Source organism: Astyanax mexicanus, chromosome 3, assembly GCF_023375975.1.
Source record: "Astyanax mexicanus isolate ESR-SI-001 chromosome 3, AstMex3_surface, whole genome shotgun sequence".
NCBI lineage: Eukaryota > Metazoa > Chordata > Actinopteri > Characiformes > Acestrorhamphidae > Astyanax > Astyanax mexicanus.
Window position 1 is genome coordinate 12,908,026 of NC_064410.1, and position 15,171 is coordinate 12,923,196.

The 15,171-nt window shown below is 44.1% G+C and overlaps 1 protein-coding gene across 3 annotated transcripts in view; it reads left to right on the top strand.

Annotated features, from left to right (window-relative positions):
• Positions 1–3,672: 3,672 nt before the first annotated feature.
• Positions 3,673–15,171, top strand: part of LOC103035315 (protein shisa-8) — a 119,231-nt gene continuing 107,732 nt past the window's right edge. For 2 of the 3 annotated variants that reach the window (XM_022682925.2, XM_022682928.2), the window contains exons 1-3: positions 3,673–3,906; positions 6,006–6,321; positions 6,923–7,539. In XM_022682925.2, coding sequence (XP_022538646.2) covers positions 7,004–7,539 — 536 coding nt within the window. In that variant the 5' untranslated portion in view covers positions 3,673–3,906; positions 6,006–6,321; positions 6,923–7,003. Of the gene's footprint in view, positions 3,907–5,656; positions 6,322–6,922; positions 7,540–15,171 lie in introns of those variants that run through there. The other variant, XM_022682924.2, reaches the window with a different exon arrangement.

Here is a 15,171-nt window from a genome sequence, read left to right on the forward strand (position 1 = left end):
TCCCGTGGCTCAGCCGCTCCCCGAGACTTCAGCGGCGGCCGCGCCGCTCCCCGAGACTACAGCGGCAGCGGCAGCGCCGCTCTCTGAAGCTCCAGCTAAGCTAGCTAGCCTGCTAGCTCCACCACGCTGTCCAGCCCGGCCGGCTTCCAGTTCTCCAGCCCGGCCGGCTTCCAGCTCTCCAGCCCGGCCGGCTTCCAGCTCTCCAGCTCGGCCGGCTTCCAGTTGTACAGCCCGGCCGGCTTCCAGCTCTACAGTCCGGCCGGCTTCCAGCTCTCCAGCCCGGCCGGATTCCAGTTCTGCGACTCCTGCTCCAGTAACAAGCTCCGGTCCGGTTTCTACAGCCTCGCCCACTGCTGAATCTGCGGTTCCAGTCCGGATCTTGGCGGCGGCCGCACTCTCAGCTCCCGCTGAATCGGCGTCTTCGCCAGCTGTGCCAGCCGCTTCCAAGCCCGCGGTGGCAGCCGCCTCCACCGCAGCAGGACCCACCGCCTCTGTATCAGCGCTGCCCGCGGCTCCCGCCACCTCTGTACCAGCGCTGGCCGCGGCTCCCGCCGCCTCTGGATCAGCGCTGCCCGCGGCTCCCGCCGCCTCTGGATCAGCGCTGCCCGCGGCTCCCGCCGCCTCTGGATCAGCGCTGCCCGCGGCTCCCGCCGGCTCTGTACCAGCGCTGCCCGCGGCTCCCGCCGGCTCTGTACCAGCGCTGCCCGCGGCTCCCGCCGCCTCTGTATCAGCGCTGCCTGCGGCTCCGGCCGCCTCTGACTCTGTGCCCGCGGCTCCGGCCGCCTCTGACTCTGTGCCCGCGGCTCCGGCCGCCTCTGACCCTTTGCCCGCGGCTCCGGCCGCCTCTGACTCTGTGCCCGCGGCTATGGCCGCCTCTGACTCTGTGCCCGCGGCTCCGGCCGCCTCTGATCCTGTGCCCACTCCTAGAACTTTGTACACCCCCAAGCCAACTCCAAGAACAATGTTTGGCCCTAGGCCCCGTGTCCCTAGGCCAGCTAGACCTCCTGAATTTGCCCCCAGTAATGTGCCCAGGCTAACCCCACAGACTTTTGCTCGTCCTGGGCACCCTCTTGTGTTTTTTCTGCCCCTGTCTCTCCCTGTCATGGTTCCCGTGTCTGTCCATGTTCCGGTTCCTGTCCCCAGTGGTTTTTCTGTTCCTGTCCCTGTTACTGTGTTCGTGTCAGTTCCTGTTAATGTATTTGTTCCAGTTCCCCTGTCCAGTTTTGTCCAGCCCCCTGTCCAGTCTCAGCCCCGTGTCCAGCCTCCTGTCCAGCCCTGTGTCCTGTCCCCTGTCCAGTCCCAGTCTCCGTTCCCTGTCCAGTCTCCGTCTCCTGTTTGGTCCCCTGTCCAGTCCCAGTCTCCGTTCCCTGTCTTGTCTCCGTTTACGTCCCCAGCCCAGTCCAATGTCCAATCTCCTTTCAAGTCCCCTGTTCAGCCATGTGTCCTGTCCCCAGTCCAGTCCCAGTCTCCTTTTGTGCCACATGTCCAGTCTCCGTTCCCTGTCCAGTCCCCCGTCCAGTCTCTGTCTTCAGTTCCGTCAATTTCTCCGCTTGTGTCTAGTCTCCAGTCCCAGCTTTTCTTCCCTGTCCAGTCTACGTTTCGGTTTCCTGTCCCGTCCTCTCTCTTCTGTTCTTAGTCTTGTTTGGTGTCCTGTTGTGTTTTCCACCCCCTCTTGCCCGGCTCCCGGAGATCTGTTTTTACGCGCCCCGGGAGTTGCGCGTTAAAGGGGGGGTTATGTCAGGTCCTTGGTCTGTCTGCTTCGTATGTCTGTGTTATTCTTAGGTCTGTGTTTCTCTCCAGTGTTTTTCCACTCACCTGTGTTCCTTTGTAGCTCCGCCCCTTCGTCCCAGGTGTTTCCTGTTCCCTGTGTGTGTGCACCTCTATTTAAGGTCCGTGTTCCATTTCCCCGGTGTCGATCCTTGTACGTTTTTCGTCTGTCAGTGTTCTTTGTTTCCCCCAGTTTCCTCAGTCCTGTTTCCAGTAAATCCCGTTGTGTTTTGTATTTGTTTTCGTTAATAAATCCCGTTTATGTTTGCATTTGCGTCCGCCTCCTCGTCTTCCCTGCACCCGCACCCTGACAAGTATGAAGTATTTAGTGTGGTTAAAGAATTTGATTTTGTCTTTGTCTTTGATGTGGACAGAACGATCAGAGGAAGGTGAATTGTGTGGTATGTAGTGAGCTGTAAGCAGTGTACATAATGTAGTGTGTGAACTGTACGCAGGGTACATAATGTAGTGTGCAGTATGCAATTTGCAATATGCAGTGTGTGGTATGTAGTTTCTGGGGTGCAGTATGCAGTGTGAAGTATTTAGTGTGCAGTATACAGTGTGCAGTATGTAGTGTACAGTATGTAATATGTAGTGTATGGTATGTAGTGTGTGGTATGTAGTGTGCAATATGTAGTGTGAAGTATTTAGTTTTTAGTGTGTGGTGTAAAGTAAATAGTATGTAGTGTGCGGCATGTAGTGTGTGGTACGTAGTGTGTGGTATGTGGTGTGAAGTATTTAGTTTTTTTAGTGTGTGGTGTAAAGTAAATAGTATGTAGAGTTAAGTATTTAGTGTGAAGTATTTTTGTTTTCGGTGTGTGGTGTAAAGTTAATAGTATTTAGTGTGCAGTATTTAGTTGTCAGTGTGTTGTGTAAAGTGAATAGTATGTAGTGTGTAGTATGCAGTGGTTGGTATGTAGTTTGAAGTGTGTAGTGTGCAGTACACAGTGTGCGGTATGCAGTGTGCAGTATGCAGTGTTTGGTATGTAGTCTGCAGAGAGGCTGTAGATGAGTGCGGAGCTGCTGCTGAGTGTAATCTAGTTCATGTTTTGCATTATTATAAATTAAAATGCAGAACCGCCTTCTCTCTCTCTTTCCTTTGTTCTCTGGCCTGCTGTTTGTTTTTAACTCCTATCTCCCTTTCTCTCTATCTCTCTCTCTCCCTTTCTCTCTATCTCTCTCTCATACTCTCTCTCTCTCTCTTGCTCTATCTTTCTCTCTCTCTCACTTTCTTTCTGAGCTGCTCTGAGTGTGTCTCTCTTATCTGTCCTTTCCTTTCTCCTTTTTTTCCCCACAGTAATTCCATCATTCTCTCTCTCTCTCTCTTTCTCTCTCTAGGTCAGTGCTGTCGCTGTTCCCCCATCATCCACTTCTTTCCCGCTCTTTCCTCTTCTTCATTTCTCTCTTCCTCTAATCCTCTGTGCGCATCATCTCAGCCTAGCCCCACAGCGCGCGCGCACACACACACACGCACGCGCACACACGTGCACGCAGTGAGGGACAGGCGAGTGTGTTGAGGGGAAAGGAGGGCAGGTAAACAAAGTGAGAATCAAAGAAAGAACAGAGCGATAGAACGAAAAGAGCAACAGTGTGAGCGCGTGAGAGAAAGAGAGAGAGAGAAGGTAGTGAAAAGGCGGGAAAAGAGATGCGCGAGAGTGAGAGGGTTTTTGGAGTGAAATTATCAGGGGAAAGAAAGGAGGAGGAGAGAAAGAGAGAAAGAGAGAGAGGAAGTGTCAATGACGGAGCCACGGAGAAAATATAGTGACAGAGGAAAAGGGGATGGGGGAGAGAGAGGGAGAGAGAGGGAGAGAGAGAGAGAGGTGCGCTCATTCGCTCGTGAAATAGGGAGGGAGGGCGCGCGCGAGAGCGGGAGAGAGAGAGCGGGAGAGAGAGGGGGAACAGAGCCATCATTCGTTCCTGAGCTGGTCCAGGAGACACACTCGGCTCTGCAGCACAGCCAGAGGAGAGATAAAGCGAGGGAGGAAAGAAAGAGAGAAAGAGAGAGGGAGGAGGTAGAACCCTGGTTTCTCCGTCAGCCGCAGAGAGAAAACACATACAATATAAGATATATCTATAAACCTGATATACATATATCACTATATACAGTATGCCTGTTTTCCTAAAGCACACTCAGCCCGGGTAAGAGCTCTCTCTCTACTGCACCACTGCACCGCTCTCTACCTCCACACAGCTCTCTGTCTCTCTTTACATTTACATATGGAATAGAGAGAGAGAGAGAGAGAGAGAGAGAGAGAAAGAGAGAGAGATTTATATACATTTTCTCTATTTTCTCTTATTTTTCTTTTTTTCCCCCTAATTAATTCTTATATTTTATCTTTATTTGCTTTTTTGTTATTCTCCTTTTGTCTCAATCTCTCTTAATTGCTCTCTTTTTTGATTAGTTTATATCTCCCTCCTTTCTCTCTCTCTCTCTCACTCAATCTGAAAGAGCTGGCTGAGGGGGAACAATACTGATGCAGAGATTGGCTTCAACACCACACACACACACACACACACACACACACATACAGACACTTGCAGAGCTTTTTGTTATCTGTACTATTGTGCAGATATCGCTCACATACATAGTTGTGTGTGTGTGTGTGTGTGTGTGTTAGTGAGTGTGTTTTTTTTAAGTGTGAGATAAACAGAGAGAGAGCGAGAGGGAGAAATAGAGAGAGAAAGAGAGAGAGAGACAGAGAGAGAGAGAGAAATTGAGCCAGATGGAAACAGAATCATAAGGGATCTAAACACTGATTAACACTTAAACATTAAGGGTCAGTTTTCAGGGATTAAGACTAATCTTGGACTAAACTGCATTTTATATGGATATTTTAGAAGAAAAATATATAATCAACTAGATTTAATCTCTGCCCAGAAAACTTAACCCCATAAACTTTAATCTTCTGATTAAATTTATATCTTTATCATCAGATCTGGCTCTGTACAGATCTGCTGCTCATCCTTTTCCACCTCTCCATCCTCCACCTCCTCCATCTCCTTGTTCTAATCCTTCACTTCCACCTAGACGTCCTCCTTCTACACATCCTCTTCCTCCACCTTGATGTCCTCCTCCCACCCCCACCCCCTCAACCTCATCGTTCTCATCCTCCACCTAGACCCCCTTCTCTCTCCACCTCCTCTAAATGCACCTTGATTTCCTCCTACTCCCCTCCACCTCCACCTCTTTGTCCTCATCATCCACCTCATCCTCCACCTCCTGATTCTCATCCTTCACCCTGATGTCCTCCTCCTAATCCTTCTCCTCCACTTTCTCTACCTACACCTTGTCCTCCCCAAACACTACTTGCCCATCTCTACCTCCACCTCCTTTCCAATTTCTCCACATCCACTACCTTTTTCTCCTCCACTTCCCCATCCTCTTTGTCCTTCTTTCTCGTCATTCTCTCCTTCTCACCTCCTCCTCCTTCACCTTTTCACCTCCTCATCCTTTATCACTTCCAGCTCCTTCTTCACCTTCACCTCCTCCTCTTTCACAACGTCCCCAACCTCCACCTCACCCACCTTTACCTCCTCCTTATCCTCTACCTCTTCATCCTCCACCTTCATCTCACCTTTCTTTCTTCTTTTCCACAACCTTTTCTTTCTCCTCCAACTCCACCTTGTTCTCCACTTATAGATAGACACTTTATTGATCCCAAAATTTAGAAACTTTCTCTTCCACCTCTTTCTCCACCACCTCCTACTTCACCCCTCTTCCACCTGCTTCCCCTCCTTCTTCTCCTCCACCTGTCTGATCTTCACAGCCCAGCCACCTCCCACTGAAGGGGTGTGTGAAGTCTGCTGTGTTTTAGAATCACACACACTGCTTCAGCAGGGAGTGTGTGATCTGTGCTGGCTGCAGCATGAGCTCATTAAAATACATGCACACACACACACACACACACACACACAAACACGTGCAAACACACACACACACACACACACACACACACACACACACACACACACACACACACACACAGGGAGGGATAAGCCGAGGGCTGACTGTAAGGGGTCCGGCTCTGCTGCTGTAGATAAACACTTCAAACACACACTCAGACTCTGCGAAGAACGGGATCAAACACACACACACACACACACACACACCCATACACCCATACACCCATACACACGCGCACGTCCCTTCCTACAAAGAAGTGTGTCAAACACACAGTCTCAGTCCTGCTGTCAACAGGCTGCGTGTGTGACCGTGTGTGTGTGATCTCTGACCACAGGTGTGAGCACAGCTGGAGCAGGTGAGACGGGACGGTTGCCGGGCGACGAGGGACAGGTGTGCTGATAAACAGGGTTTAAACAAACCCATCTGTCTTAAAATGAGGTGCACGAGGGGCGAGCGTGCGGACCCCCTGCACCCCCTCCTGACTTCTGCTGAGACTTTGGTGGGACAGAAATCGCCTCGGATACGGATGAGTTCTGATATCTCCTCTGAAACGGCTCGGTTCTGTTAACCACACACAGACGAGGGTCCGGTTTCCTTAAGGAGAGGCGTGGATGAAGCAGGAGAGCAGCTGATTGGACCACTGGGAGTGTGTGAGGACACGCACACACATACACACTTTCTGTACAGCTCTCTGTCTCTCTTTTCAACTTTTGTCTTTCTTTCTTCTTGGTTTACTCTTCTCAGTCTCTACTTGTCTATCTCTGTCTAAGGTTTCTGTATACTTTCTTTTTTTCTTATTCCATATTACCATTCTTCCTTCCTTCCGTTCTTTTTTTCTTTTTGTATCTTTTTCTTCTTTCATTTCTTTTTTCTGTTTTCCTTCCTTTCTTTTTGTCCTTTTTATATGTCCTTTTTCTTTTTTCTTGTTCCCATTGGCATTTCTTTCTTTCCTACTTCCTTGCAACTACTTTTCTTTTTTTTTTTTTACCTTTTTTTACCTCTTCTTCATTGTATCTCCTCTCTTTTTTCCACTTGTTCATCTCCATTTGTTGCTCTTCCTCTTCTCTTTTGTCATTCTCCTCTCTCTCTCTCTGTCTCTCTCTTTCTCTCTTTGTTACAATGTGAGGTGATGTCAGTGATGCTCTGAGCTGGTGAGGATAGATCTGTAGTGTTGGTGGGATGTTAAATTGATTGCCCTTCATTCTCTCTCTCTCCCTTTCTCTCTCTCTCTCGCTCTCTCTCTGACTGTAGTGCTGTTTGTCTGAGTGGGCTGGGGCTGGTGGTCTGAGTGGAGGAACAGTGAAGAAGAGTAAGAAGGAGTGAAGAGTGAAGATGGCCTGCTGTTTTTATCTCTGTGCTCTGGTATCTCTGGTCCTGCTGTGTGGAGAACCTTCTTACACCCAAAACTCCGTTACCACGGACGCCCAGGCGGCCAATCAGACGGCCGGGCCGTCGGGCGCGCCGGAGCTGACCCTGACGACTCCGGGGTCGGAGACGGAAGTGCCGTCGTCGGGGAGCCGTTGTTGGGGATACTATGACGTGATGGGTCAGTGGGACCCTCCGTTTAACTGTAACGCGGGGATCTACCTGTTCTGCTGCGGCTCCTGCTTCTACCGCTTCTGCTGCCAGTTTAAAGCCCACAGCCTGGACCAGACCTCCTGCTCCAACTACGACACACCCGTCTGGGCCAACACGGGCAAACCGGTGGCCCCGGTCACCGAGGTCCAGCAGCAGCAGGACCGGGACCGCACTCACATGATCGTCTACATCATCTGTGGAGTGGTGGCCATTATGGTGCTGGTGGGCATCTTCACCAAACTGGGATTGGAGAAGAGTCAAGGAGGGCAGACTGACATGAGCAACTCCAGGTTAGAGACTCTTACTCTCTGTTTATGTGTGTGTTAGTGAGTGTGTGTTGATTGTGAGAACACTGGTGGGGACTGGTGTTAATCCTGTGGTCACTACTGCAGGTCATTATTCATCTGTGCAAAGTATATGGCTGTCCAATGTTTGGCCCAGTAAGAGATGAGATGTTGAATTGGCCACCTGAGAGTTTTTAGGGTTTTAGGGTTCCATGATGGTGTTGAAGTTCTAAAAAAGACTATTTAAGACCAGAATGCTGAACAGGTTATAGATATTACTTAAATAAGTACATTAATAAGTTCCAGCTTCAGTGCCTCTGCGAAACTTCATGTGAAACTAAGTTTGTGAGTGTTGCACGAAGCCAAAATTGCCTTCACAAGTTTACACACTAGCATATTTCCTGTGGTGTGTTTGGCTATATGGTCCCAGTTTGTCCAGTGTTCAGTGTTTGTGATACAGTGAACAAAGCCTCTGTGTGACCTCTTTATAGTACTAGGTCATTATTTTAGGTAACATAATGACAACATAATGTTCAACACGGCATTACCACACTGAAATACATAACCAGGCTGACTGACTGGCTCCCAACCCTGATCCTGATTGGAGAACCTCCTGTCCTGCACATTTTAGTGTTTAGTGTTTGATTTGAGACTATAAGGGGGACAATACACACACATACACACACACTGTATTACACTGAAAACTCACACAGTTCACACAGGTGTTTTCTAGAGTGTTCATTTATACATGAAGCTATAATAAATACTTTATGCTTTTCTATTGTTATATTTTTTGCTGATATGTGTCGTAGCAGGCAGATTGACAAGATTCTTACAATAACTGTTTAAACATTTGTTTTTTAATTTGTTTTTTTTTACAAGATAAGGTCACTTCTATTTCAAAGCATACACTGATTACCCATGTGTGTGTGTTTTTGATGATGTACTGTTGCACTCATGTTGTGATCAGCAGAGATTAGAGGGCTTGTGCGTATGTTTAAAGCGTGGGAGGTGTATGAGGTGGTGTTTAGGTGGTGTTTTTTGGTGTTTTGGGTTGTGTTTTAGTTATTAGGTATTTAAGGCTGTGTTTTATGTGGTGTTATGTGTTGTGGTTTAGGTGGTATTTAAGGTGGTGTTTTATGTGGTGTTTATAGTGGTATTTATGCTGGTGTTTTAGGTGATGTTTAGAAGGTGTTTTGGGTGGTGTTTTATGTGGTGTTTTGGGTTGTGATTTAATGGGGGTTTATGGTGGTTTTTGGGTTGTGATTTAGGTGGTGTTTTAGGCGGTATATTGGGTGGTGTTTATGGTAGTGTTTTGGGTTGTGATTTAGGTGGTGTTTTTGGTGGTATATTGGGTGGTGTTTATGGTAGTGTTTTGGGTTTTGATTTAGGTGGTGTTTATGGTGGTGTTTTGGTTGGTGCTTTGGGTAGTGTTAATGGTAGTGTTTTGGGTTGTGATTTAGGTGGTGTATCTTTTATGGCACATAACTGAATGATAAGGTTTGGTGTGTTCTGTCTATATCTGTGCTGGTTTCCTCCGGGTTTCCTACTTCATACTGTAGGTGAGTTGACTCTGCTAAATTACCCTAGCTGTGTGTGTGTGTGTGTGTGTGTGTGTGTGAGTATGGGTGTGTGTGTGTGTGTGTTTAAATTAGTGTGATTGTGATTGTATGGGTGAGAGTTGGATTCTCTGGCTAGGAGCACACTGCAGGAATCATAACACTCAGGGTTTTTTCCTTCATTGTAATATTATATATAATAATACTAATGTTATCCAGACTACTGTTGTGTTTTCTGAGGCTGAATGTATCCTGTGAAACAGATGTAACTCTTGGTCTCCCTTTCTTGGGGCAGTCCTGATGAGGGCCAGTTTCATCTTAACGTTTTTGATGGTCTTTGTGACTGCAATTCATACTTCTTGAAATGTTTCGGATTGGCTGACCTTCATTTCATAAAGTAGTTTTTACTTTGCTTGGTTGAGTAGATAGATAGATAAATAGAGTTATTCACTGTATACCTGTAACTCTACCTCATATAACTGACATAAAGCTGCTTTCAGATTTCACACAGGTGATCCACCAGTGTAAGATCTTAGACTTGCAGCACAGCGGCAAGAACATGATAATGAAAGAAAGAGAGAGAGAGAGAGAAAGTGATATACACTGGGGCAGAACTACAGTGATTTGTTAAGGTGAACATATGAAGCTATCATAATTCAGTGGCTGACAGCTGGACTTGTTTCAGAGCTCACTCTTAACACTGAACATTAGAAAGAACAGTTCAAACCAATCTAGCCCTGTGTAAAAAGCTGTTTGCCTCTAAACCAAAAAAAAATTGTTGTGCTTTTCTTGGCAGCAACAACTGCAATCAAGCTTTAGTGATAACTGTCGATGACTCTTTTACATCTCTGTGGAGGAATTTTGTTCCACTCTTCTTTACAGAATTGTGAATTCAGACACATTGTAGAGTTTTTGAGCATAAACATCCTGTTTAAGATCATCCACAGCATCCTAATCAGATTTTGACTAGGCCAAACCATTCAGAGGTGGACTCGTTTGCGTGCTTTGGGTCATTGTCCTGCTGCAGAACCAGGATACGCCTGAGCTTGAGGCTATGAACAGGTGGTCGGAGATTCTTCTTCAGGATTGTCTGGAAAACAGCAGAAATCTTATTAGTATTCCATCTATTACAGCAAGTTAAGACCATCACACTACCACCACCATGTTTTACGTTTAATATGATGTATTCTTTTGCTGAAATCATGTGTAAGTTTTACTCCAGATGTAACAGAACACAAACCTTCCAAAAAGTTCCTTTTTTTGTCACGAATATTTACTCAAAGTCCTGGGGATTAGTTTGTTGGTAATTGTGAGATGGGTCTTTGTGTTCTTTTTGGTCAGCAGTGTTTTTTTTATCTTGGAACTCTTCAATGGAGACCATTTTCGACCAGTCTCTTTCTTATTATTGAATCATTAACACTGATCTTAACTGTTGCAAGTGAGACCTGCAGTTCTTTAAATGTTGTTCTTTTGGGACCTCCTGGATGAGTTGTCCATGCCCTTTTCGAACAATTTCAGTCAGATGGCCATTCCTCGGAAGGTTTACTAGTGTTCCATGTTTGCTCCATTTGTGAACGATATGTGGTCAATGACTTTGTTTTCTCATCTGTTTTTGAATTTCTTCAGATCTCGGCATAATGTGTTTTCTTTTTGAGATCTTTTAGCTGCTTCGTGTTTTCAGACAGGTTCTATTTGATTTAAGTGATTTCTTGATTCTACAGCTCTGGCAGTAATCAGGCCTGGTTGTGGATAGTGATGAAAAAATGTGCTTAATCACAGTCAATTTATAGGGGGCAAACACTTTTTCACACAGGGCTAGATTAGTTTGGATAGATTTTTTTTCCCTTAATAAATGAAATCATAATTTAAAAAGTGTGTTTTATATTTACTCAGGGGTTATATTTGTCTGATATTGAAGTGTGTTTGATAATCTAAAAAAATGTAAGTAGAACAAAAATGCAAAAACAAAAGAAATCTGTAAGGGGTCAAATACTTTTTCAAACCAGTATATCAGATTGAATATATTATAGCTCTGTGAGCTTGTTATCCCACCACTAAAACAAACAACTCAAACTAAAAATATACATACTTCATGCTTCGAAGGAAATTAAGAGACCCCTTCTTTTTAATATCAGTTTCTCTGATTTTGCTATTCATAGGTTTATGTTTAAGTAAAATAAACATTGTTGTTTTATTCTATAAACTACTGACAACTCTGAAAGAACTGAACCCCACTGAAAACCTCTGGAATATAATCAAGAGGAAGAGGAAGCCATCAAACAAAGCTGAACTGCTTGATTTTTTTGCATCAGGAGTGGCATAAGATCAAAAAGCAAAAGCAGTGTGTAAGACTGGTGGAGAGCACGTCAAGAAAAATAAAATAAATGCTCTAAATAATAAAAATATATTTGGTATTTGGGAGAAATGTTGTCAGTAGTTTATAGAAAATTGTTCATTTTACTCAGATACACACCTTTAAATAGTAAAATCGGAGAAACTGATCATGTTTCCAGGGAAAAAAATTGGAACATTTATTTGGCTAAAGTAATGAAAATAATTATTTAGATTTTTTTTCAATCTGTACTTTTATATCATATATCAATTTTAAACTGTCATGTCACAGCATTTCTCTTTTTTTCACGACAAATCAAACAAAACTGCAAAGCCTCACCCACACAGAAACCTCATTGGTCAACTAGGCATGAAAAGAGGCCAATCAGGATGCTGTACTTGTCACTCTCTCACTATGTGTGTGTGTCTTTCTCTCTCTCGCTTGCTCTAAAAATTAAAAAAATATATATTTCCAAAATATTGTATATAATTTGGGGGCATTAAATAGACCCTATTAAAATATGGGAGGCTCCCGGAACTTCTGTGACAGGTGGGATATTTGGATTGCTGACACAGATGTGGAAATGCTTTAAATGTTGTTCTTTTGGGACCTCCTGGATGAGTTGTCCATGCCCTTTTCGAACAATTTCAGTCAGATGGCCATTCCTCGGAAGGTTTACTAGTGTTCCATGTTTGCTCCATTTGTGAACGATATGTGGTCAATGACTTTGTTTTCTCATCTGTTTTTGAATTTCTTCAGATCTCGGCATAATGTGTTTTCTTTTTGAGATCTTTTAGCTGCTTCGTGTTTTCAGACAGGTTCTATTTGATTTAAGTGATTTCTTGATTCTACAGCTCTGGCAGTAATCAGGCCTGGTTGTGGATAGTGATGAAAAAATGTGCTTAATCACAGTCAATTTATAGGGGGCAAACACTTTTTCACACAGGGCTAGATTAGTTTGGATAGATTTTTTTTCCCTTAATAAATGAAATCATAATTTAAAAAGTGTGTTTTATATTTACTCAGGGGTTATATTTGTCTGATATTGAAGTGTGTTTGATAATCTAAAAAAATGTAAGTAGAACAAAAATGCAAAAACAAAAGAAATCTGTAAGGGGTCAAATACTTTTTCAAACCAGTATATCAGATTGAATATATTATAGCTCTGTGAGCTTGTTATCCCACCACTAAAACAAACAACTCAAACTAAAAATATACATACTTCATGCTTCGAAGGAAATTAAGAGACCCCTTCTTTTTAATATCAGTTTCTCTGATTTTGCTATTCATAGGTTTATGTTTAAGTAAAATAAACATTGTTGTTTTATTCTATAAACTACTGACAACTCTGAAAGAACTGAACCCCACTGAAAACCTCTGGAATATAATCAAGAGGAAGAGGAAGCCATCAAACAAAGCTGAACTGCTTGATTTTTTTGCATCAGGAGTGGCATAAGATCAAAAAGCAAAAGCAGTGTGTAAGACTGGTGGAGAGCACGTCAAGAAAAATAAAATAAATGCTCTAAATAATAAAAATATATTTGGTATTTGGGAGAAATGTTGTCAGTAGTTTATAGAAAATTGTTCATTTTACTCAGATACACACCTTTAAATAGTAAAATCGGAGAAACTGATCATGTTTCCAGGGAAAAAAATTGGAACATTTATTTGGCTAAAGTAATGAAAATAATTATTTAGATTTTTTTTCAATCTGTACTTTTATATCATATATCAATTTTAAACTGTCATGTCACAGCATTTCTCTTTTTTTCACGACAAATCAAACAAAACTGCAAAGCCTCACCCACACAGAAACCTCATTGGTCAACTAGGCATGAAAAGAGGCCAATCAGGATGCTGTACTTGTCACTCTCTCACTATGTGTGTGTGTCTTTCTCTCTCTCGCTTGCTCTAAAAATTAAAAAAATATATATTTCCAAAATATTGTATATAATTTGGGGGCATTAAATAGACCCTATTAAAATATGGGAGGCTCCCGGAACTTCTGTGACAGGTGGGATATTTGGATTGCTGACACAGATGTGGAAATGCACACTCGCAGCTTGTCTAGTCCCTGTGGAGAGTACTGCCAACAGAATAGGACTGATGTCCCAATACTTTTGTTCATATGGTGCACATACATAAATACTCTATATATCTATGTGTGTGTGTGGTCTATGTGTCTATAAGTATGCTGGTGTGTGTGTGTGTATGTGGACGGAAAGAGAAAGAGGGGATTCTATTGATTAGCTCTGAGAAATCCAATCAGGCCAACATGGGCATATCCAGCCAACACTGCTATCGACCACACACACACACACACACACACATATATGTGTGCATGCAGCACTGACCTAATAAAATTGGTGGTTTAGGACAATGGAGAAGGAACTGCTGACGTCTTTCAACTGGAGTGGCTTATAAACGTGTGTGAGTGTGTGTGTGTGTGTGTGTGTGTGTGTGTAACAGAGAGAAAGAGAGAGAGAGTTAGCTATCTGTTGATGCAGTGATGGAATGCCTTTCAGTTTTAATGAAAGTGATTCTGAATTGTTCAATGTGTGTGTGTGTGTGTGTGGATGTGTGTGAGTGTGTGTGTGTGTGTGTGTGTGTGTGTGTGTGTGTGGATGTGTGTGTGTGCTGTAAATATATAATCTGTTGTGTGTTTATTATTTCAAACTGCCGCACTCTCAGAAGTCACTCGAGAGAATGTGTTCTGCTTCTGGCAGCAGTGTGTGTGTGTGTATGTGTATGTGTGTGTGTGTGGGGGGGGGGGGGGGGGAGTTTTCCATGAATTTACATTTACATGTCTTTCTTTTTTCTGTTTCTGTCTCTTTCAGTCTCTTTACTTCTGTCTCTTCCTTTTTCTTTCTCTCACTATCGGTCTCTCTCTGTCTTTCTTTCTAACTCTCCGTTTCTGTCACCCTCTTTCTGCTAGTCTCTTTCTGTCTGTCTTTTTGCTTCTGTCTCTCGTTTTGCTTCTGTCTCTCTTTCTCTCTGTCTGTCTCTCTCTCTTTCTTTCTGTCAGTCACTTCCTGTCTCTCTTTCTCTTTGTCTGCTTTGGTTCTGTTTCTGCCTTTCTCTCTTCCTTTCTGTCTGTCTCTTTGTGCCCATCTTTTCCTGTCTCTCTCTCCTTCTTTCTGTTTCTTTCTCACTTTCTGCCTCTTTTTTCTGTCTCTCTCTCCTTCTGTCTGTTTCTCTCTCACTTTCTGCCTCTTTCTTTCTATCTCTCTCTCCCTTTCTGTCTGTCTCCTTGTGCCTGTATCTCTTTTTGCATCTGTCTGTCTCTTTGTCTTCCTCTCTCTTTCTGTCTCTCTCTCTCTCTCTTTCTGTCTGTCTGTGTGTCTGTCTCTCTCTCTCTCTCTCTCTCTCTCTCTCTTACTTTGTTTCTTTCTTTCTGTCTCTCCGCAAACTTCACACAAACAGCAGCATTTTCTCCAGCAGGCTATGCCAGTGTGTGTGAGAATGTGTGTGTGTAAGAGTGTGTGTGTAAGAGTGTGTGTGTGTAAGAGTGTGTGTGTGTGTAAGAGTGTGTGTGTGAGTTTGTGTGTGTGCGTGCATGCATAGAGCGTATGAATATTCATGTCCATAAAGATTTGATCAGAAGCTGGAGGAGAAGAATCTCTTTGATGTCTGTGTCTACGTCATGCGCACTGGTTGCTGGTGGAACTGCAGTTCCTCTCAGCACCTCCTCCTTATTCCTCATTAGCTAACGCTAATAAACACTGCTACTGAACCAACTGCAGCACC